The sequence below is a fragment of the Macadamia integrifolia genome, chromosome 4, assembly GCF_013358625.1.
Source record: "Macadamia integrifolia cultivar HAES 741 chromosome 4, SCU_Mint_v3, whole genome shotgun sequence".
Taxonomy (NCBI): Eukaryota; Viridiplantae; Streptophyta; class Magnoliopsida; order Proteales; family Proteaceae; genus Macadamia; species Macadamia integrifolia.
Window position 1 is genome coordinate 18,711,839 of NC_056560.1, and position 24,425 is coordinate 18,736,263.

At 41.0% G+C, this 24,425-nt stretch overlaps 1 protein-coding gene across 1 annotated transcript in view; it reads left to right on the top strand.

The window, feature by feature from the left end:
* Nucleotides 1-596: 596 nt before the first annotated feature.
* The window catches only part of LOC122076528 (UPF0664 stress-induced protein C29B12.11c), a 35,838-nt gene continuing 12,009 nt past the window's right edge, over nt 597-24,425 (top strand). The window contains exons 1-2 of the mRNA XM_042641862.1: nt 597-938; nt 18,439-18,550. Of these exons, the coding sequence (XP_042497796.1) occupies nt 829-938; nt 18,439-18,550 (222 nt within the window). The 5' untranslated portion in view covers nt 597-828. The remainder of the gene's footprint in view (nt 939-18,438; nt 18,551-24,425) is intronic.

The window sequence follows — 24,425 nt, forward strand, 5'->3', positions numbered from 1 at the left end:
TGAGACAACTTAGTCACACTCCATTCCCTGGCTATCTCGGCTCTGTACACATGCCCCATCTTAGTAAAGATCTACATTACAAAAAAAAGAGAAAAAAAAAAAGAAAAAAAAATTGCCCTTACCTCCTCTAATGACAACTTGGCATCTCTAAAGTACGTCCAAATTTCTTCCACCCACATTACCAAGGTTGTGTTTGGCAGCCAAGAGGAGAAAACAAAAGAAAAAAATTTTAAGAATTTCGTTTTTTGCTTGTCATGTGGTGATCCAAGAGAATATTTAACTTTCAAATTTCAAAATTCCCTATAGGAATTGTGAAGTTTATTTTTGTTAAAAAAAAAAAAATCTTGCAGAAAACACAAGAAAACATGTGAAGATACAAAAAAAACTTTTTTTTCCCCTTTTATTCTCTTCTAATGGTGCCCAAACATATATACTTTTTTATTATTTTCTCACTATTTTATTTATTTTTCTTTCTTTTTTAATAGATTATTTTCTTTTTTAAGAAAAAGACAAAAAAACTCAGGACATTCTGCTTTTCGTGGGCGGGGGCGGTCATTTCGCTTTCCTTGGACGTGTCCCAATTCCAAACTCCCAACTCCATTTTCTTTTGGGGGTGGGGTCGGGTTGGGGACCTGGAGACTGGGTAGACCCATCTCGAGAATTCGAGAAGGATGAAAACCCCAATGCCAACCTCTCGTAGGATCCGAATGTCTGATGAAGTGAGGCGTTATTAAAATTTGATATCTTTGTTCTGTATAGCTCGACCGAGGGCAGGGGGTTCGTTCCAAAGAAAGTCTCACCAATTTTGGTGCTGCAGATCGATCACTCATGGCTGTAAATCCCCAACTCTTCCCAAACGGGATGCCGGTTCCTTTTGTGAACGAGATCTTTGTTTTGGCCCGAGACGGGGTTGAATTTGAGATCGATAAGATCCCCGGGTTAGCGCATCTCATCCCCTTTCTCTGTGTGTGTTCGCTTCTGTGCTTGTGTGTATGACTACTACTTGCCTCTCACATATCTCCTCTTAGGGCTATCTTATATACAAATTTTATTGATCTGGAATACTCAATTTCGTTTGATTCGGGTATCGAATGCCATGGTTCGAAATGTGAAACTGTTCTTTTATTTGGGTTATTTCCTCCTATGTTGCAAATTTTGAAGTTGTAATTGATATGATGTTAGTGGAACACCGTCTACGTTGCATTCAAAGAATTATAGACGAAACATAGTTCACTTTGCACCTGTATAGGGTTTAGATTTAGATGAACATTCCAGTAACAATCTCAGGAAATGAGAACAGAGAGAAGATAATTGGGGATGCAGGGGAGTTTGGAGTCTGTAGATGGTAAGGATTTGTGAAAAACATTGAAGTCCCGAGATGCAGTCTTAAAATCTCCATCATCAAATCATAATATGATAATACGTGCTTCATGGAGGCAAGAATATTGGTAACTTTTAAACCTGGATCGAATGTGGGTTGAAAGGTTTTTCCTCATCCTGAGAGTATAACGACATGCCAATGTATGATATTGTTATTTCTCAGATTTCTAAATGTATATTTTGCTCCTTTATACTTGCATTGCGCCTTCTGAGGTTTTGAGATTTATGTGAAACATTGTAGAAACAAAACTAGGAAATGAACAAAGAGAAAGGAGAATAAAGAATATAAAGGAGATGCAATCTTATGATCTTTTTAAAACAAATAACCATGCTTAATAGAGAGAAGATGAATTGGTGAGTCAACTGGGTCACAGATGTTTTCTCACTTCGAGAATGTACATCGGCTGATGATCTCCTTTTTCTTTTCCCCCACATTCCTAAATGTTTGTAATTTGCTTTGTTTTTATAACTTCTGCTTATCCTTCCAGATTCTGCTATCTTCAGTTCTTCACCTTTAGATTTGATGGTTTGGTCATATATGCTTTGCGGCAAGGTGTCTAACTCATCCATTCCTTTGTAATCATGATTCATTTGGAACTATGAATTTCAATCATTTCAGACTGCTGCCCGATTTGCCATATGAAAATACTGATTCACCATGACACCTTCATTAATGTAGGCAATTTACTCCTTTCTAGCCATTCGTCTTTCTAGAATTTTATCCTTGATAAACACAAGTGCATGTCTAGTTTCAAATAATGTTGAGTTTAAACAGTTTCTTCGAATGCTGTTGAGTCATAACCTTAGGTCTACTTTTGGAGGTAAAAACTAGTACATTTGGGGTGGTTTTGGTGTCATTTAAAAGCTTTTTCAGCCTCCTGTCCTATGAGACCAAGATTTGACAGTCCTTGCTGTTTTGGGAAGTTATGATCAATTTATCAGTAGGCTGTGATGGGATTTCTATCTTTGGAAGTTTAATAAAAAAAGAGTTTTAGTGATGCAATTGCGATATTTATCCCGTATCACTGTATGGAGGCCTATGCACAAGCTTGGGAGGCACATAAGGTGTTAGTGGCAGTTCTATGGGCTGAAATTGACCATTAGATAGATATATTAAAGGTTGGGCCTTCTATTTTTTTGGGTTTCATTGTAATGGGCCTAATTTATAAGCCCATATAGTGGGGGTAAAGTTAGTTTTGGGGGTACGATGTCTCGAGTTCCATCTACGGCAAAAGTTGGCCGATTTCTTTGGGGCTTCTAAGGCTATATGGGTATTTCAGTAAATTTTCTATATAGAGTTTTGCTATATATTTGTAGCATGGTTTCTTTCTATAAGCAATATGAGATAGGTGTAAGAACGAGTGTTGTAACACTATTCTCAATTAATAGTGAAGTAGAATCTCATCTCATAGTAGACATAGACAAATTTGGTCGAACCATGTAAATATGTGTTCATTGTGTGATTGTTTGTTCTTGTTTTCCCATTCTTTTTTACATCATTTTGGTGTTGTGTTTATGCAAACGGGCAATAGAGCCTTCAAGTTTCTGGCTTTTTTGGGGTTTGTTATCACGATGGAGGCGAAGGGATTGAGCGTCAAGTATGACATTAAGCGGCTCAATGGGAGAAATAACTTTACCCTCGAGCGGCAAAGTATGAAGGATCTTCTGATACAACAGGGTTTGACGAAAACTATGTTGGGGAAGTGGGTGAAACCTGAAAAGGTGAGTTATGAAGATTGGGAAGAGATGGAGAAGGTGGTGAACGTTATCTGGTTGAGTCTTTAAGATGATGCTCTACAGTATGTGGTGGATCTAGAATCTGCATCAGAGGTATGAGCGAAACTTAAAAGCATCTATATGACGAACTCCCTAATGAACAATTTGTTTGTGAAGAAACAATTGTAATTTTATAGATGGAGGAAGGTGCGGACCTGTTAGAACATTTCAATATGTTGAATCAGATCGCAAGCAAACTTGCAAGCCGAGGTTGAAAGAATCCACCGCCTGCCTGCTTTACTATAAAAGTAGGGGCGTGCAGGCCTGCCCCTATTTTTAGTAGGTGATTCACTACCGAAGCGAAGAAAGGGCTGGATCAAGAAAAGGGGGTACTACGAGCCCTTTGCCCCACGCATCTAACCAGCTCGCATGGTTCACCGGTTCCACCGACTAGACCAAATTCGTGATTCAGTCGATACAGAGGTGCGCTTGAAGTGGGGGGTGTGCTGTCCCTATTGGGCTGGGCCCTTCCCCAAAAGGCCCCACCGTTGGAGCATAAGCGCCCTCTTGCTACCCATATGCGAGGCGCTATCTTAGCATTCCCTGACCAGGATCGCTCCCACACCTGTAGCGTTCGTGATCGGCCTCCTCAACTGTGTATCGATCGAAAGGCAGGGCGGCACAGCCCCCAACCGAGGGAGTGGTTACGTCCAGTATGTCCCCCCTTATTCCTGACATGCTATGGTGCCCCGGTGTGGGTAGGAGCGGGTCGAGTCCGTATCGTCGTGGAGCAACAGCAGCGTCCAGATCTGATCTATCTACTCGGCAATTCATCCGGTGACTTCACGGTCGCCAAAGAAGCCCCAAGAAGCATCAAACATTTCCGTTGAGACAGATGATGTGGGAGGTGTGTTTCCCAAGGAAGAGAATACAAGAAAAAGAGATCAGAAACTTCCAATAGTCGCTCCGAAGGGCATTGCTTCCGGTTCAATCCATATCTCTTCCCTTGCTTTGCCTGCCTACTGCTCTGCTCCCCCTTCGAATGGATTGGATCCGCTGCCACTCCAATAGAAGCTGAAGATGCGGGCTTAGAGCAAAAACACCGCTTTTTTTTAAGTAAATAGTTTGGATTTGCTTTCGCTTTTGGGCAAGCGCAGTGGTCAAAGTAGTTCAAGTCAGTGCTTTCCTTCCGGGCGAAGGGAGAAGGCACTCGGTCTATAGAGAGATCAAATCACTCTTTCTCTTCCGGGTACAGGTAGCTTGCTCCTTGTGCGGGATGAGATTGACCAGATGAGACAGTTGATACCGAACTACCGCTTGCATATTAGTCCTTCGGAACCTTTAAGTATCCTTCGGACCTTTAAAAGTTTTTGAGAGAGGGTTGGGGAGAGAGAGTGCTTTAGGGCCTACGTGACGCTTTAGTCCTGTCTCGGTCGGTAGGCAAGTCAAGTTGGCCCTTACTAGTAAATGGGGCAGTTCAGTGCAAGTGGCTCGTAGATTAAACCTTCCATCCTCCTTCCATCCCTCCGCTCGGCTTTCTACTTTCTGCTTTAAACTACCTCTCTTCTGTCTCCCTGTCAGCTAACAATTTCCTTTCACTACTGCTAAAAGCTAACCGGGGAAGAAGGAAGAGATATAAAAATTGATATCTTCTGAAATATTGAGGATGCTGCAGCAGTTTGGTTTCACCTCGTCATGGTGTGAGTGGATCAGGGCTTGTGTATCCACGATTTCATACTCAATCTTATCTACCCCTATGGTGACTTTCTGGGGACTAGAGAGACTGGACAAGGCTCGTAGAGACCATACCGATTCATCTGGATGGCGGACTCCCTTGTAGGCTTATTGATTAGGGAGCAACTTCGGTACTTGACTCCAGTTTCCATCTCTCACAATCCATGCCTGCCACTTATTTTGGGCTGCCATTATTCTTCAGTTTGAGTCCCGGTTGGAGTTTCAGTTGACTTAGTTTACCTGAAGCACCCGTAGAAGAAGCAACAGTAGCATTAGTAGTTTCACCACCACCATGAAGCATATACAAATGCCAACAAAGGAAGTTTCTTGTATGGGAAGGAGACCCTTGAGACGGATGAAGGCACGACTGCCCTTATGTCCAATGAAACAAGGAAGAAGCCAGCAAAACAAAATCTCAAGGAGAAAGTCTCTTTGGAGGTGACAGGAGTAGGAAAGAAGAAAGTTAAATTAGAAGGGATTTGGGATGAGTTGATCACAATCAAAAGGGGGAAAGACAAATGTTTCATGTTATTATTGTAAGAAGGAAGGTCATTTGAAGAGAGGTTGTCTGAAGAAGGCAGACTTGAAGAAGAAAGATGTAGATAAAGCATCTGAGGAAGCCAGTGTGGTTGATAGTTTGGATGGGATGATGTAGATGTATTCTCTATATTATCAGGTAAAAATCATGATGCAAATATGCACCCGTTGATGCAGAACCGGATTCCAAGGACTGAAATCGAATATCTTAGGGCCCACAAGAATGATAAAATATCTCAATTTAAAGGTTGAAGGGTATTCTTGTAATTTTCATAAACAAGTAGGGTCTTAGAAATAATTATATGACAGCTGGGGTAGTTCTAGAACTACAAACTTTAATACAAGGGCTTATTCTGAGTTTTACCAAAGAGAAAAGGGGTAATGGAATATAACTTTGGGGAACAAGAGCTTAATTGTAATAACAGGGAAAAACTCTTTTAAAATAAAGAAAAAACCTGTTTCTTCTTCTTCTTGTCGTGAGAAGCAGAAACCAACGAAATAGAAAAAAAAACTTCCGATCGATAGGACTCCTTCGATAGGGCTTGGTTTGACCTGAACTTCGAAGTGAAGGCTGCCATCCTTAAGGTCTCTTGGCTCCGACAAATAAACACTTCAAACAAGAAGTAAGAGGAGCTGTATTGTCCCTGCAACTCAGATCTGGCGGTAATAGGGAACCGGATCTAAACTTGGTCTTGAAGCTCACAACTGAGGCTGGCTGGTGGGAAGGAATGCTAGGGGTTCTGATCGCCTTTGAGAATGCTACTCCCGACCCAAACCTCAGGGTTAGTCGGTGGAAAACCAAGCTTCAGTAACGAGTTCTTCAGTTCTGGAAGGTATCGCCCAGAACAGAGTATTGACAAAAAAATCAGCAATAATAATGAAAAGAAAGAAATAGGGGAAGAAATTGAAGAGGAAGAAGGAGAATGAAAGAGGAGATTAGAAAATTCAGAAAGGGAAGAAGAGGGAATCACCCACGGGCAGCCATGGTTGACAACCCAAACAAAAAATCCTTAATCAAGTTCATTCAATCTAAAAACTGAGTTCTTCTCCATTACAAGGCTATTTAAAGAAAATAATGACATAATTTTGGAAGCTAATTAAAAATGGAAATTAAACCTAAATAGCAACTAAAAAAAATAAATCTAAATTAAAATAATATCAAGCTAATTTCTAAACCAAAAAGGAAAGTAAATAGAAAAATTCCCAAATCAAAGAGATCCCTTCCATCGCCCAACTGCATCAGCTCTCCTAGTCTTAAAAGAACTCGACTCTGTTGAGTTAGGTCGTGCTCCCAAGATACCCTTGTAAGCTGCTCGCTGATGAGGTGGCATGTATCTCGAAGCAGAAGATGGGAACATAACACAAAGAGGAGAAAGAGGAGGTTGACGTGTCACTGGAGCAGGAGTCGGTTGACGACGTGGCATGTCTGATAATGCATGTTGCCTTATTAAGTACATATGACATCCTTGCTTCACCTTGATGGTGTTCCGTGTGCCATCGTAGAGAATGCCTGCATGTTGCTGCCAAGGTCACCCTAGAAGAATGTCGCAGTGGGCCAATGGGGTGACCAAGCAGGGGATATGGTGCTGTAACGGCCCAAACTGTAAGTGTACACGAACAATTGCAGTGGCCTCTTCTCGAGTTGTGGGTCCAAAACCTTGCATGTGAATCTTCTTGAAAAGCTGCTTCTGTGGAGGGTTGTGTGCTCGAACAAATTCAGTAGATATAAAATTTGCTTCTGCCCCCAGTATCAACAACTGTATGAACATCAGTAGGGTCGGAGCTGTGCAGGAGAGTACCCTTTTGTCTGAAGAGAGGAGCCTTATCAACTAGTCTATTCGAAAATGATGAAAGGCTAACTGAATGAGCTTCTACATCCTCATCTTCATCATCATCATCGACAATAGCATCGTCCTCAAGGGGATAAGGATATAAATGAGATTCATCTTCACTCTTCTCTGTCGGCTTCTTCTCTGCTACGTTCACAGAACTAGTCCTGTTGGGACACTTGTTGGAATAGTGACCCATCTCGTCACAACTATGGCATATGATATTCTTCACCCCAACGCTATCCTTATTGAACTCTTAACATTTTATTTTCAACTCTGCGAGCTTCAGGCTTCTTTTCCTCCATACGTGGTGGTCTATAAACTGAAGAAGTCTTGAGCATACCCTTCCAATAAATGGACTTCTCTTCAGCTGTCTTGTCATGAGCCGCTATCACATCAATAGACCTGAAATCAGTGTTAGCCAACTCAAGTTGAATCTCAGTACTTAACCCATTGATATATCGCATCACCCGTTGCTGGTCTATTTCTTGAAGTCGACAACTTGAAGACAACTTGTGGAACTCAAGGGTGTAGGAATCCACATCCTTGTTACCTTGTTGCAAGTTAAGCAATTTATGGAACATTACCTTTTCATAATTAAGATGAACAATTTTCAATCAAGATCTGCTTCATGACCTCCCAATTGGTAATGGGTCCAAGTCGTCTGACAAACCTTGCATGCAGTACATCATCTCACCATGAACAAGCATACGCCATAAACTTAGTGAGGATGAGTTCACACTTCACGTCTGGAAGAGACTTATATGCAAAAATCATCTCAACTTTGGTAAGCCAGTCAAGAAATTCCTTAGGTCCCTTTTCACCACTGAACTCTGGAACCTCAACTTTGATGCCATAATCTTTGTCAGAACATTGCTGGGTAACATCTTGGGGAACAACTGGATCACGTTGCACTTGGTGAGGTGTATCTTCAATCCGTAGGGCATTAAACTGAGGAGGTGGTGTAGATGGTCCTTAATCGACTCGTGTTTCATACTTTTGCATAAAGGCAAAAATCTTAGCGAGGGTCTCGTGAGTGTCGTCCATGAACTTGTCATATTTGGCCTCATTCTTCTCAATTCTAGCATTAGTTTTCTGTTGGTTTTCAAGTACCTCACGATACAATTTGTTTAACTTAGCATTGGTAACGTTACCTGTCATGGTTAGAGAAGTGCAGGAAATTTGCTCTGATACCACTTGATGCGGAACTGGATTCCAAGGACTGAAATCGGATCATTTATGGCCCACAAGAATGATAAAATATCTCAATTTAAAGGTTGAAGTGTATTCTTGTAATTTTCAGAAACAAGTAGGGCCTTAGAAATAATTATATGGCAGCTGGGGTAGTTCTAGAACTAAAAACTTTAATACAAGGGCTTATTTTGAGTTTTACTAAAGGGAAAAGGGGTAATAGAATATAACTTTGGGGAACAAGGGCTTAATTGTAATAACAGGGAAAAACTCTTTTAAAATAATAAAAAAAAAACCTGTTTCTTCTTCTTGTTGTCGTGAGAACCAGAAACCAGCGGAACAGATAAAAAAACTTCCGATCGATAGGACTCCTTTGATAGGGCTTGGTTTGACCTGAACTTCTAAACGAAGGCCGCCAGCCTTAAGGTCTCTTGACTCCGACAAATAAACACTTCAAACAAGAAGTAAAAGGAGCTGTATTGTCACTGCAAGTCAGATCTGGCGGTAATAGGGAACCCGATCTGAACTTGGTCTTGATGCTCACAACAAAGGCTGGCTGGTGGGAAGGAATGCTAGGGTTTTTGATCACCTTTGAGAATGCTACTCCTGACCCAAACCTTAGGGTCAGTTGATGGAAAACCAAGCTTCAGTAATGAGTTATTCGGTTCTGGAAGGTATCGCCCAGAATAGAGTATTGACAAAAAAAATCAGCAATAATAATGAAAAGGAAGAAATAGGGGAAGAAATTGAAGAGGAAGAAGGAGAATGAAAGAGGAGATTAGAAAATTCAGAAAGGGAAGAAGAGGGAATCACCCACGGGCAGCCATGGTTGACAACCCAAACAAAAAATCCTTAATCAAGTTCATTCAATCTAAAAACTGAGTTCTTCTCCATTACAAGGCTATTTAAAGAAAATAATGACATAATTTTGGAAGCTAATTAAAAATGGAAACTAAACCTAAATAGCAACTAAAATAAAAATCAAATCTAAATTAAAAAAATATCAAACTAATTTCTAAACCAAAAAGGAAAGTAAATAGGAAAATTCCCAAATCAAAGAGATCCCTTCCATCGCCCCACTGCATCACCCGTGGAGCAGTCCATACTCATCTGGGTATCCGGACAAATATGAACCAGATCCATACTATTTTGGGGTCTAGTAGGATTTTAGGAATTTCTTTATTTAGGAAGAATGTCTTTGATTTTATTTTATTCATTTTCTTTTAGCAAGTTGGCGATATGGTGACCGATACCGATACTTTAATCCTTTCCCTGGATTACCCTTTTCATCACTGATGGATTCAATTTAACATCATTATATTTTAGAATCCTATTCCTACCCACAACAGGATCATAGGGCTCACAACCAGCAGGTAAAGACCATAGATAATCCCTAATATAGGGTTTAGATAACCCAAATTTGGTTAGGTGTGGCCAACTAAGAGTACTTCTATCCCTCAAAGTACGATGAAAATCTATAGTTTTGGGCAGCCAAGTCTACTATCAAGGTAGTGGAGTCTCTAGTACACTTTTGTTTGGAAAGGAGTTAAGTTTGCCAGGCTTCTTCACTTAATCCAGTGGGCTACAATTTGCCTCCCAAAGCATGAGGGGGCCTTGGTTTGAGAAGGATCAATGAGGTTAACTCTGCTAGAATTCTCAAGCTGATCTTGAAACTTGTTTCTAAGAAAGATAGCATATGGGTCTCTTGGATCTACTCCACTCTTTATGAAAAGTCCTTTCCAGACTGTTGCCGCCGCTCCAGATGCTTCTTGGGTTTCGTGCAAGATTTTGCAAGTTACGATTCTGGCTCTTGGGGCCATCTCATCCAGCATTGAGGATGACACATCTACCTTGCTTTGGTTTGATGACTGGCATCCCTTGGGTGTTCTCTTCTCAGGTGTTCGTGCTAGAGCAGTTTATTCTTCTAGTTTGAGTAAGGAGTCCGCAGTTGCTACCATTATCTACAATGGTGTTTGGGCCCCCCATCATCCCCCCTCTATCTGTCATTTGGGCTGCCTTGCCGCCCTTTCCCCTGGGCCTCATGGTAGAGGTGGTAGAAACATTTGGGTTCCTCCATCTATAGTTCTCTTCAGCTGCTCCTCAACTTGGGATTTGGTCAGGTTGTGGGAGGTCTCTTATTTCCTTGGCACAAGATTGGTTGGTTCTAAGGCATATTCCTTGTCACAACTTCACAGTTTGGCTCGCGCTTACTGCCTCCCCACTCAGTCCTTCCTCATCTACCGGCACATTCAGGTCTTTCCCTCTTGTTTTTTTTGCTAGAATGGCACTGAAGATGATGACCACCTCTTCTTAACCTACTCCTCCACTGTTTGGAAGAGAGTCCAGAAGCTGTTGGCCCGCCAGGAGAAGAATCCTTCCACTTTAGAGAGAGTGGATTTGGGTGAACATGACTTTTGTTGGGAACTCTATTTGTGATATAGCTGGTAAGCTTGCTTTTGATGCCTCCATCAACCATATCTGGTTTGAATGCAATCTTCGAGGATGAACTTTCAACTCCCGTTCCTTTGATAAGATTTGGAACACCATCTATTTTGACAGTTCTAAGCTTGCCATGCTCCCTTGTTGGGGAACATACTCACTGTTGTGTCCTAGGGTCTGCCCTCTCCCTCTTGCAACCTGCTTTCCCCATCTCTTGATGGGGCCTTGCTGCTTTTCTTAGCTTACTGTCTATTCTGTTTCTCCCCCCTTGGGGTAATGCAGGAGTAGATTACAAGAAACTACCCCAGCAGTTTATAACTTCAAACAATACAAATAGGAGCAGGAAACAAAGAAATAAAACCATCAAATAAACCTCCAAGGATACAATACCCATACAGGAGCAAAAACAGCCAAAAACCCAACCCCGATAGGAGAGAGAAAGACTGCTATAGAGCTGGAGAGAGAGAGGTGCGGCTAGGCCTGTAGGGCTCCAATTGAGCTGCAAATTTGATCGATTGTAGGGCCAACCAAGGGTACAAAAACTTCCAAAATATGAAGAGCTTCTGACGGCTGGTTATGGAGTTATGAAGGTTTTTGATTTCTGACCTAGGAGAGAGAAAATCAAGAACTGCAGAAAAACCATAAGTGAACAGCGGCTGATGGCTTCCCAACAGAGATCGAGTGGCCCTCTTGAAGAGTTGAACAAGTCCTTAAAAAGCCTTGCAGATCAGACCTTAGAGTTGGCCAAAAGAAGAGATCGATTGGTTCAAGAATAGGTAGTTCTTGATGATCTCTTACAAGGACAGGTCTGAATTCTCTGCGATTAATAGCTGCTGTAATCAGTGAACAGAAACAGAATTTTAACTGCAGAAAATAAGATGAGAGGTAAGGGAATGTGGGGAGGAGTGCCTGTCTCGGCCAGAGCTTCTCACCCACAACTATCCCAGTTGTTCTAACATAATGACTGCAATTTCCTTTATTCAAATATCAAATTATGAATACATAGGCTCTTCTATTTATAGAGGGCAGAATAGCAATCAAACTACTACTAGGATTTAGTATCCCAATAGGACTAGACACTCTTACTACAACTAAGAATTCAAAATTAGACTAGGAATAATAAACCTATGTAGAAAACAAATAGAGTCCTAAGACAATTTGGACTCGACATACCACTTACTCAACTCGATGGGCCCAATGGCCCGCTAATTAATTAAAACAACTACTAATTATTCCCCTAGCCGATGGGCCCAATTAGCCCTTATTTGTACTTAGCCACTCAGGTGGACCAAGTAGGGGTTCGGCTGGCTTCTTGGCTAGACCCTAGCCACTCATGTGGACTAAGGCTGGACCCTTCTTCCTCTCATATTTCCTTTCATAATGTGCATCTACATCAGCTCCCCCTTTCTTAGAATCATTCAACTCCGATGAATGGGTAAGGGACATATAGTGCTCGTAGAGGTCCGTGTCAAGGCGTTGAAAGTCATTGGCATGGATCTAAGTACAATCTTCTCGTGGTCGACCGTTCCATTTGATGAGGAAGGAGTAGTACCCTTTGCCCCTACGAATCGTGGTGAACTTGTTGTCGAGAACATCTTCGATGACATCATCTTTAGGGTTTGTAAATTGAGGAAGTTTGAGGGTGTGTTCAGTGTCACCGTCATCAGAATGGTGCCCCAAATATATTGTCAGATCAGCTACATTGAAGACATTATTGATCTTTAGAGTAGGAGATAGCTCTAGCATGTAAGCATTAGTGCCAATGCGCTTCATGACCTTGTAGGGACCCATGTTCCGAGGATGGAGCTTGTGCACTGTACCAGAAGGAAACCTTTTAGGTGGAATTCGAACCATTACCATATCACCAGGTTGAAATTCCACGTAGCGACGATGTCGATTGGCAGTTGCTTGGTATCCGTCATTGCTAGCAGTGATGCGACGACGAACATCAGCATGTACCTCCGTGATGTGTCTAAGGAACTCATCAGCTTCCACACTAATATGGGCCTGAGGTGGCAAAGGTACCAAGTCAATCGGTCGTTGAGGTTTCAGTCCAAGGACAATCTCAAATGGTGTACGACCTGTGGTGCGGTTGACGGAACTATTATAGGCGAATTCAGCAATGTTTAGTATAGATGGCCAAGTCTTTTCATAGTCTCGGACTAGACATCGGAGTAAGTTGCCAAGACTTTTGTTCACCACTTCGGTTTGTCCGTCTGTCTGAGGATGGAATGTAGTGGAGAACTTGAGTTTAGTATTTGTTTTCAGCCATAGGGTCTTCCAGAAGTAGCTCATGAACTTGACATCCCTATCTGAAACAATTGTCTATGGTAGACCATGTATGCGCACTATCTCTTTGAAAAAGAGTTTGGCCAAGTGACTTGCATCAAGAGTCTTCTTGCATGGGATAAAGTGTGCCATCTTGGAGAAACGATCTACTACCACAAATATGGAATCATACCTTTCCCGTGTAGGTGGTAAGCCTAGGACAAAGTCCATGCTTATGTCTTGCCAAGGTGCGTGTGGAACAAGCAGCGGTGTGTACAATCCTGTATTCTTCTTTTCTCCTTTGGCAAGTTGACAAGTGCGGCATCTCTGTATCACATGTTGCACATCCTTTAAGAGTTGAGGCCAAAAGTATAAGTCTTTCATCACGGAGTATGTTTTGTTCTTGCCAAAGTGTCCACCCATTCTTCCTCCATGTAGCTCTCGAATCAAGTGATGTCTCAAAGAGGTGTTTGGGATGCAAAAGCGAGTGCCTTTGAAAAGATACCCATCATGTATAGCAAATTTGTCATCCCGTCCTCCTTGTAGGTTGTTGAATACTTCTGAAAAATCAGCATCACTAATGTACTTCTCTTTGATGTGTTTCACTCCTACACTTTGTACTGTGAAGGTGTTCATCATCATCACCTTTCGATTAAGTGCATCAACCACTTGATTCTCCTTCTTAGCTTTGTACTTGAGAGCAAATACGTATCCTTGCAAGTATGAGATCCATTTAGCATGCCTATCACTAATGGTCTTTTGTGAGTGCAAGTATTTGAGTGCTTCATGATCCGAATAGAGCACGAACTCTTTGCCAATTAAGTAATGCCTCCAATGCTTGAGGATTTGAACAACGGCATAGAGTTCTAAATCATAAGTAGAATATCTTCTTTTTGCATCATTCAACTTTTCACTGTAGAAGGCAATCGGATGGCCCTCTTGCATAAGCACTCCTATCCCAACATGGGATGCATCAGTAGCCACTTCAAACATCAGATCAAAATTGGGTAGTCTAAGCACTGGTGTTTCTGTCATCTTTTGTTTGATCAAGTTGAAAGCTTTAGTGGCTGTCGGAGTCCATTGAGATGGGACTTTTCCCCCTTTTGTTCATTTTGTAATTGGGGCTACAACAGCGCTGAAATTCCAGATGAATCGTTGGTAAAATGAAGCAAGACCGTGAAAGCTACGAACCTCGGTCAAGGTCTTTGGAATAGGCCAATTAACGACACCTTTTACCTTCTCCGGATCAGCTTCTATGCCTTGTGAAGACACAATAAAACCAAGGAAGATGACCTTGGGCAGCATAAAGGAACATTTCTTCAAGTTGATGTACAACTTTTCGGCCCGTAGTATTCTCATGACACGTCTCAGATGCTCAAAGTGTTCATTTTGTACTTTGCTGTATATTAGTATGTCATCAAAGTACACTACGAGAAATTTTCCGATGAAGGGTCGTAGTACGTGTGTCATCACCCTCATAAAAGTGCTAGGTGCATTGGTGAGACCAAAATGTATAACCTTCCACTCATACAAGCCTTATTTTGTTTTGAAGGCTGTTTTCCATCCATCCCCTAGACGGATTCGAATTTGATGGTAGCCACTCCGTAGATCAATATTTGAAAAGCTGGAAGCTCCTGTCAACATGTCAAGCATATCATCCAAACGAGGAATAAGAAATCTGTACTTTACCGTGATTTTGTTAATGGCTCGATTGTCAATGCACATACGCCATGATCCGTCTTTCTTTGGTGTCAATAGGACTGGTACTGCATATGGACTCATGCTCTCAACCAAGAACCCTTTCTTTAATAAATCATCCACTTGTCTCTTGAGCTCGGCATGCTCTGTAGGACTGAGACGGTAAGTGGGTAGATTAGGGAGTACTAACCCAGGCACAAGGTCAATGGCATGCTGAATATCCCTCATCGGTGGTAGTTTATCAGGCAATTCCTCTGGCACCAAATCTGAAAAATCAGCAAGTAATTGTTTGATTTGTGGGGGATGTTTTATCTTTATCACTGGTTCAGTAGCCTTGGTAATAAGAGCTATGATTAGGCTGGTTTCTTCACTAATGGTTAGGAATTCTCTATGGGGCAGCACACATAGCTTGTTGTTCACAGTGTTCTTCTTACTGAAATTTTCTTTGTATAGTTGCTTCTTTTGCTCAGTGGTTGTTTTGGAAGAGGTCTTAGCAACATTCTTTAAGACATGTTGTCTCCTTGGTTGGGCAGCCCTTAACTTGTCTTTTACCTGAGGTATGTTGAGTGGGCTTAGAATGAATGGTTTGCCTTTGTGATCAAAGATGCAGTGGTTCTTAGTACCTCCCACTAGCACATTGTTGTCATATAACCAAGGCCTTCCAAGTAGTACATTAGTGAGGACCATGGGGATGACATCACACCATACACTTTCTTCATAATCTGAGACCTTTAATGGGACTGTACACCGTTGAGTTACAACCATGGTGTTGTTGTTTAGAAGAGATACCTTGTATGGCTGTGGATGGGATTCAGTCTTAAGCTTTCCATCAATGACAAAGGCCTGAGATACCACATTCACACAACTTCCACTGTCCACAATCACTTGAGCTTTGTGAGGTCCACTAGACATTAAGGTGTAAAAGATATTATGCCTCCTCCAGTCTTCACCCTTAGTTTCAGACACTAGAATTCTTGCAACCACATTGACATAAGCATGAGGATCATCATTCTCTGGTGCAAGCTCATCTTCCAGTTCATCCTCCTCTCCTTCAACTACAACATTAATAGTTCAATCATCATCTTGAGGTTCGTGGATTTGTAAATCCGGATTGGATTTGATGGCATTGATGACAGAGTCGAATCGTCCCCGTTTAGGGCAGAATTTTGCCGTGTGTCCAGTCTTTCCACAACTGTAGCATGTCACAGATCCGCTCTCCCTTCCTGTTGGAGCCTTCCCCTTATCTTGTGTATCTTGTGGAGCTCGGGTAGGAAATCCAGTGGGTTTGGTTGGTACATAAGGCTTTTTGTTGTCAGTTGGCTGGATGTGCCTTCTAGAGGTTGTTTTGATAAGATCCTCTGCTTCAAGTGATTTGTCGAAACAAGTACTTAAGGAGGGTATTTCGATCACACCAAGCTTCTCACGAATATCATATCTTAACCTCAATTTGAAATGGGATATGAGCAGTTCTTCATCTTATTTATGGGCACTTGTTCGTGAAAGCAGTTCATTAAAACGATCAATATAATCTCCTACAGTCATAGTACCTTGCCTGAGAGTATTTAGCATGTCGTAGAGCCGACGTCGGTGGGTGGGTGGTAAGAATCTATCGTTAAGGATAAATTTCAAGTCTTCCCAATTGTGAGGCATCTGACGACTGAGGATCAACCTATTCTCTTCATTCCTCCACCAGTCCTTAGCTCCACCAGTTAACTTAGTGACAACTAATTGGACTTTTCTTTCTTCAGGCATACGGTACCATTGGAAATAGTCATCAAAGGAAGTTACCCAGTCCTGGTAGTAGAGGGGATCGTGCCTCCCATTGTACTCTTTCAATTCTAACTTGACCTTGTACGTATCGTCAGGCTGATAAAGCTGATTGTTATACTCATCATTCTGAGCTGGGACATTCCTTCTAGGTTGCATAGTGACTCTTCTAGGAACATTACCAATGCAATTAACAACAGGTTGAACATTAGTTTGGGCAACAGTTGGTTGGGTGTTAGAGTGGGTAGCAGTACTCTCTTTTAGGTCAGCCAACTGTTGGTCATGTCCATCCAACCTCGTAGACAAGGCTTGGATTGCTTTCATCACATCTTGAAGGGTGGGTTGGGGTTCTTCTGTCTGAGCCATAGCTCTGATACTACTTAATGCAGGAGTAGATTACAAGAAACTACCCCAGCGATTTATAACCCCAAACAATACAAATAGGAGCAGGAAACAAAGAAATAAGACCACCAAATAAACCTCCAAGGATAAAATCCCCATACAGGAGTAAAACCAGCCCAAAACCCAACCCGATAGGAGTGAGAAAGACCTGCTATAGAGCTGGAGAGAGAGGTGCGACCAGGCCTGTAGGGCTCCAATTGAGCTGCAAATTTGATCGATTGTAGGGCCCACCAAGGGTACAAAAACCCCCAAATATGAAGACCTTCTGATGGCTGGTTATGGAGTTATGAAGGTTCTTGATTTCTGACCTAGGAGAGAGAAAATCATGAACTGCAGCAAAACCAGAAGTGAACAACGGCTGATGGCTTCCCAACAGAGATTGAGTGGCCCTCTTGAAGAGTTGAACAAGTCCTTAAAAAGCCTTGCAGATCAAACCTCAGAGTTGGGCAAAAGAAGAGATCGATTAGTTCAAGAATGGGCAGCTCTTGATGATCGATCTTGCAAAGACAGGTCTGAATTCTCTGCGATTAATAGCTGCTATAATCAGTGAACAGAAACAGAATTTTAACTGCAGAAAATAAGAGAGGTAAGGGAATGTGGGGGGGGGGAGTGGCTGTCTCGGGCAGGGCTTCTCACCCACAACTATCCCAGTTGTTCTAACATAATGATTGCAATTTCCTTTATTCAAATATCAAATTATGAGTACATAGGCTCTTCTATTTATAGAGGGCAGAATAGTAATCAAACTACTACTAGGAGCTAGTTTCCCAATAGGACTATACACTCTTACTACAACTAGGAATTCAAAATTGGACTAGGAATAATAAATCTATGTGGAGAACAAATAGTCCTAAGACAATTTGGACTCGACATACCACTTACTCAACTCGATGGGCCCAATGGCCCACAAATTAATTAAAACAACTACTAATTATTCCCCTAGCCGATGGGTCCAATTAGCCCTTATTTGTACTTAGCCACTCAGGTGGACCAAGTAGGGGTTTGGCTGGCTTCTTGGTTGGACCCTAGCCACTCAGGTGGACTAAAGCTAGACCCTTCTTCCTCTCATATTTCCTTCCATAATGTGCATCTACATCATGGGGCCTTGTATATTTTCTCCTTTTTTCTTTTGGTAATCATTACACCCCCCCTCCCAAATAAATAAATAAAAATCCAATGGTTGAATAAGTTAATAAAGAGGTGAATGTAGCTGACCTCATTTAGTTGGGAAATGCTTAGTTTAAGTGTGCATTATGTTTATAAATAAATACAAGAAGAAATAGTTTAGTATCATCCTTTAGTTGACTGTTTCCTTGAGATTTTTTTTTCTGATATTGCTTTTGTATGTAGCTTGATTTGAGATAGTTGAAAATGATATAATATTTCAGGGGTTATATCAATGAGGGGGTTGGGCAACATACTTTATACCACTACTTTGTGTAACACCAAGTTATCTTCGTAATTGTGTTGTCTTCAGAACTCATGGGGGGAATGTCTGTGCCAAGGGGACAATCTATTTGTCAAATGTGCGTATGGTCTTTGTTGCAAATAAACCTGTTGGGGGCTTCACTGCTTTTGATATGCCACTGGTATGGAAGTTTCTTTGATTCTTGTGACTTGCTTGTCCTTTTTCAGTTCATTGAGTTTTTTTTACTAGTAACTTAAGAAATTGCCTGATAGCAAGTATGGTTCCTTCAGAATTACTTGGACATTTCTAAATGTAGATGTGCCATGGGTGGTCCGTCCAAGAAAAAATAAAGAAGATGATGACCTAAAAGGGTTGTAATAACATCCAATTTGCAGTGCATATTATATTATCTCTTATTTGCACAACAAAGTGGTATACAATATTATGCATTATTAGATGTATAATTTCATCTCAAGAAAGTATTCTCCAGATAGAGACATAGGGAGCTAAACTATAAGGGAACTCTTTGAAAGGCTATTCAGTCCAATAATTATCACTCTAGAATTTGATATTGGTATATTTATACCATTGCCCACCTTTAACTGGATTCCTTGAAATATCCCAAGTTTCAATTAACCTTTTCAAATACTGTTATGAAATGTGGGATGAAATACTTTCCTCAATGACTTCCCTAGAACAAATACTTTGAGGCTCCTCTCTCCACGGAATATAAAAATGATTGAAATATTTTTATTATGAACTGACGGGGGCTAGTGTTTTTCCAAGCAATCTCTAGCCAGCTAATGCGGAAGTAGGTTACAAGTAAACTACCCCAACAGTTTATAACCACAAACAAAAAAAATGAAGACCCAAAAGTTACTCAAGACTAACCAGCAATAGACTAGGAAACAAGAGAAATAATACTAGCAAATAAGCCACCAAGGGAATAGTAGCAGTGCAGCAGCAAAACCAGCCCAAAAACCAACCCAATAGGAGAGAGAATGACCTGCGATAGGGCTGGAGAGAGAGAGGTGCGGCCAGGTTTGTGGGCTCCAATTGAATTGCAAATTTGGTCGATTGTAGGGCCCATGGAGGGTACATAACCCCCCAAAGTTGATAGTCTTCCGACGGCTGGTTGTGGAGTTATGTACTTTCTTGATTTTCAGATCTAGGTGAGAGAAACTGAGAGAAATCTTCAAGAACTTTGATAGGGCTGCTTGGGCAGGAATGATGAGAGGATAGAGTGATCCTTGTAAGGCTGCGAACACCCTCTGAAAAGGGCATGTAGATCCGAGGCCAATTGGGGAAGGAAGAGGAGATCGATCTCTCTCCTAGTTCCTCTAGGAATGCAGGTCGATTCTGTCTTGGAAGGGCTGAACATGTCTGAATCTCTTAATAATGATAAACAGTAACAACAAGTAATGGCAGCAACAGTAAAACAAAGAATAAGAACGAAAAGAGACAAAACAAGTGTGGGTGGGATTGGCTATCTCGGCCGGGCATTTCACCCACAGCTATCCCGACTGTTTATGTAATTGACTGCAATCATTCATTATTCAAATCTTAGAATTAAGAGTACATAATCTCCTCTATATATAGAGGGTAGATTAGCAGTTATACCATAATTAGGAGTTAACTCCAAGTAGGATTAAACATTGCATAATAGGAGTTGGACTCCAAATAGGACTAGACTAGAACTCCAATTGGAGTAGATAACTAACTAGTCATTCACTAACAGGGAAACCTAAAATGACTAAAACTGACATAAGAAAGGAAATCGATTCAAAACAAGACTCTAACTAAACTAATGAATTAAATCCCGTTTTCCTACTTTCTACTTATATTTTAGGCCCATTAAAGTGGCTCATTATAAAGAAAATCCATTGGATCAAAAGCTCAACACATATATAATCCAACCCAAGGCTTATTTACAATAAAATAAGCCTATTAAGTGACTTATTTACATCACCAGCCTTCCAGCAAGAGATCTTTTCTTAACACAAGCATGTTGATACTAGATAAAAATGGTGACTCTAACAATTTCTTTGTCCTCAACGCCTCTTATTTCAAGGAATTAGTCACTTCAATCAGTTTAAACCTGTAGATCAAGGTGGTTGTGCTTTCTCTTTGTCCAGAAGACTAAGTAGTTGACGAGGTCTCATTTCCTGTCTACTGAAAGGCAACAAGCCGGTGCTTCCTCTCGTGGTTAAAAGATAGCCCGTTCACTTCTATGTCTCCATGCTAGCAAGATCTCTTTCTGTCTCAATTCCTTCTCTGCACACACTTGATTCTTTCTTTCGGAACCTCTGATGTAGATACGCACCCATGGAGCAGTCCATACCCATTTGGGTTTCTGGATAGGGATGAACCAGATCCATATTGGTTTTGGGTCTAGTAGGATTTTAGAAATTTACTTTATTTAGGAAGATTGGCTTTTATTTGATTTTATTCACTTTATTTTAGCAAGTTGGGTTCACATACAATTTAGAGAGTCTTTAATGTAGACTAGGGTAGGGGTCTAACCAAGTCTCAATTTGCAGGAACTTTTAATCTAAGAAAAACCATAACCAGTCCAACAACATAATAGAAAATTAGATATGTATGGCAGTCTAGCAGGCTATCGATTTCAATATGGCAGTACTAATCAGGTCAAATCAGCAGTAAACCTCTAGGACTAAGCTAGGAGCTGATAAGACTTCAATTAGGTTCAGATCAACAGAATAATCTGAAACACAGGTTTAAGAACCAACAGAAATTGAAATAACACATGGATGTCAATTCTGGACACTACAGGCATTAGAAGACAAAAATATAGTGATTTTGAATAACTTACTAATGGCTGGACAGAATCAGCCCAAATCAAGGTCGATCCACACTCAGGTAAATGGGAACACTCGACTAGAATTATGGCCCAAGGCAAGTACCAGAACTACTTCAGGGAGCAGGGGCCGATTGATACTTTGAGATTTTTGCGCAGAATTTTAAATACAAAATACCTGGTTTGTGATAGGAGTAGTAGCTTGAAAATAGATTTGAAAGAAAATAAGAAAGCACTTGTAGAACCACCTGGGCTTCTCATCGCAAGGCGTCGACCAGATCAAACACCAGCCCCATTGTTCTTGATCAAACACAAGAAGCATCTTAGCAGAGACATTATAGTAGCAGCAGTAGCAGAGTTTTTTTGTTCTTAAAATCGTGGGGCTTAATGGGAGCCCTATCCTTTATTTATAATAATGATGGGGGTGATTACAATTTAGTAACTTCAAAGTTACTAAAAAACTGAAATAAAGATTATTAACATCTAGTTACTAAATCTGGAAAAGGAAACTAGGAAATAAAACAACTAGAATTAGAAACTAACTTAATACTAAAAATTAGAAACTAACTAGGTACTGAAATTAGAAACTAATTAACCCTATCAAAACCCAACTAAAAAGGAAACCAATGAAAAAAGAAAACTAACTAGTAATCCCGTGCTTAATCTTAGAGCCCCTCTTTTAGACCCATAAAAGTGGCCCAATACACTCCAAACTAGGGGTGTCAATTCCTAAACCGAACCGGTAAAACCGGCCGGATCGAACCGATAACAACCCGGACCAAACCGAACCGAAGCCTTATTGGTTCGGTTCGGTTTCGAGTATTGTAACCCCAAAACCAAACCGAACCACACCGAAAACCGGATGAACCCGAAACCAAACCGAAACCGGCTCAAAACCCGAACCGAAACCGAAACCGAAACCAAACCGGTAAGAAACCGAAACACTCCAAAATTCATTAAAAAAATTAAAATTTGAATAGTTTTGTATAAATTTGTATGGAAAATCGAATCCAAACTAGACCAAAAACCAAAACCAACCCGGTTACAAATCGATTTAAGAAACCGAAGTTCAACAATTCATCATTTGGTTGTTTCCTAATGGCTCCATACCGGTTTAAAAAACCGATCCAAACCGAAATGAACCTAATAAATCCAAACCGGTACCAACCCGAACCCAAACCGCACCGAAGCCGACACCGAACCGAAACCGATAAATCCTTAATGGGTCGGTTTCGGTCACTTCCAAACTCACAACGAAACCGGTGGAACCGGACCGAAACCGCACCAACCCGGACCGTTGACACCCCTACTCCAAACCACATGGACTGAAGACCCAACACATATACAACCCAACCCTAGGCTTATTCCTAATAAAACAAGCCTATTTTGGTTATTAATTTGCGTCAGTCTTAGTAGAGTCGGTTTGCTTAGGCACCGTTTGATAATGTTTCTGTTGTTTTTGTGTCTAGAAACAACAGAAATTGCTTTTCACGTTTTCGGAAATAAAAATGAATTTTTTGGTGTTTGATAAACCTGTTTCTCGAAATTTTTTTGTAGACATAATACCACTAAAAAACCCAATAGTATCATCGGATGCCCAAAAGGGAGAGAGGGTTTGGTTAATTCTTTTTAGGTTTAAATAGTTGAGAGATTTTTCGGGCACAACTTTTTTTTTCCTCTCAAATTCGTTTCTAAAAACGATGAAACAAGTCCGACTTGTTCCGTCAAAGTCGTTTCTAGAATTGTAAATATGCGTAAATTTTGATTTATGTTTCTAGAAATGGGTGAAACAGAATAACTTTATCAAACGCTTTTTAGGTTGTTTCTTTGTTTCTGGGAACAAGAAAACGCAGAAACGGCAAAAGCAGAATGTTGTCAAACGGTGCCTTAGTTATGGTAATTTCCTTATTTCAGTTGGTTTCTAATTATGTCTTTTATTTTCCATATATATTGGTTGTAACCAGTGGACAAAATTAGAGAGTAGAAAATATGAATTGAGTGAGTGTTTGAGAGCCTACAGGCGTGTGTGCGATTCCCCCCTTCTTTGTGCGATTGTTCCATCTCCCCTGCAACTCTGACTCATCTCAGGGAATTCTTCCCTACCCCTACCGGCCCTCCATCAATTGGATGCAGATATGCACCTATGGAGTAGTCCATACCCATCTTGGTTTCCGGATCGGGATGAACCAGATCCATATTGGTTTTAGGTCTAGTAGGATTTTAGAAATTTACTTTATTTAGGAAGATTGACTTTTATTTGATTTTATTCACTTTATTTTAGCAAGTTGCGTTCACATACAATTTAGAGAGTCTTAGTAGAGTCGGTTTGCTTAGTTATGGTAATTTCCTTATTTCAGTTGGTTTCTAATTATGTCTTTTATTTTCCCTATATATTGGTTGTAACCGGTGGACAAAATTAGAGAATAGAAAATATGACTTGAGTAAGTGTTTGAGAGCCTGCGAGCGTGTGTGCGATTCTCCCCCCTTTTTGTGCGATTGTTCCCTCTTCCTTGCAACTTTGACCCATCTCAAGGAATTCTTCCCTACCCCTACCGGCCCTCCATCAATTGGTATCAGAGCCGAAGGATCCCATCATCCCTTTGACTCTACTCAAACACAACTCCCTTCTACCTCCCATAACCACCAAGCCCCTACCATATCCCATCGCCATTCTCTCCCTATTCCCTATATCCCATTGCCTTCTCCCCTATTTCTCTGTTTCGATTCTAGTGAGAATGAGAAAAAAAAAAGAAAAAAAAATTTATTTTAGAGAAGAATCGACCCCCTGTCTCATCGCCCCTCTCTCTCCCAAGTTTCTGCGATCGAGCCCCTTTTCTAGGGTTCCGATAGCAAAAAAAAAAAAAAAAAGAAGGAAAAAAGAAAAAAAGAGAGCAACAGTCCAGAGAAGAGAAGAACAGAACAAAAGAGCAGAAAAACAAAAAACGAGGAAAAAGAGAAGAAGTCGCAACAGAAGGCAGAAGAAAGAAAGAAAGAAGAGGAGAGGGATAAACAAGAAACATACCTAGTTTTGGAGTTCCAGCTGCAAGTCGTCATCTCCGTCGAAGTCGCACCCTCATCGCTGGTAATCGAAGACCTCCATCACCAATCTCTACAATCATCTCTTCACGTTTGCTGGTCCTGAGTTCGATGGAGAAGAAAACCCACCCCTGGTTTCCATCTCCAAGAAAGGAGATCCCCTTCCCCTTTTGTCAGTAAAACCACACACCCAACGAGTTGC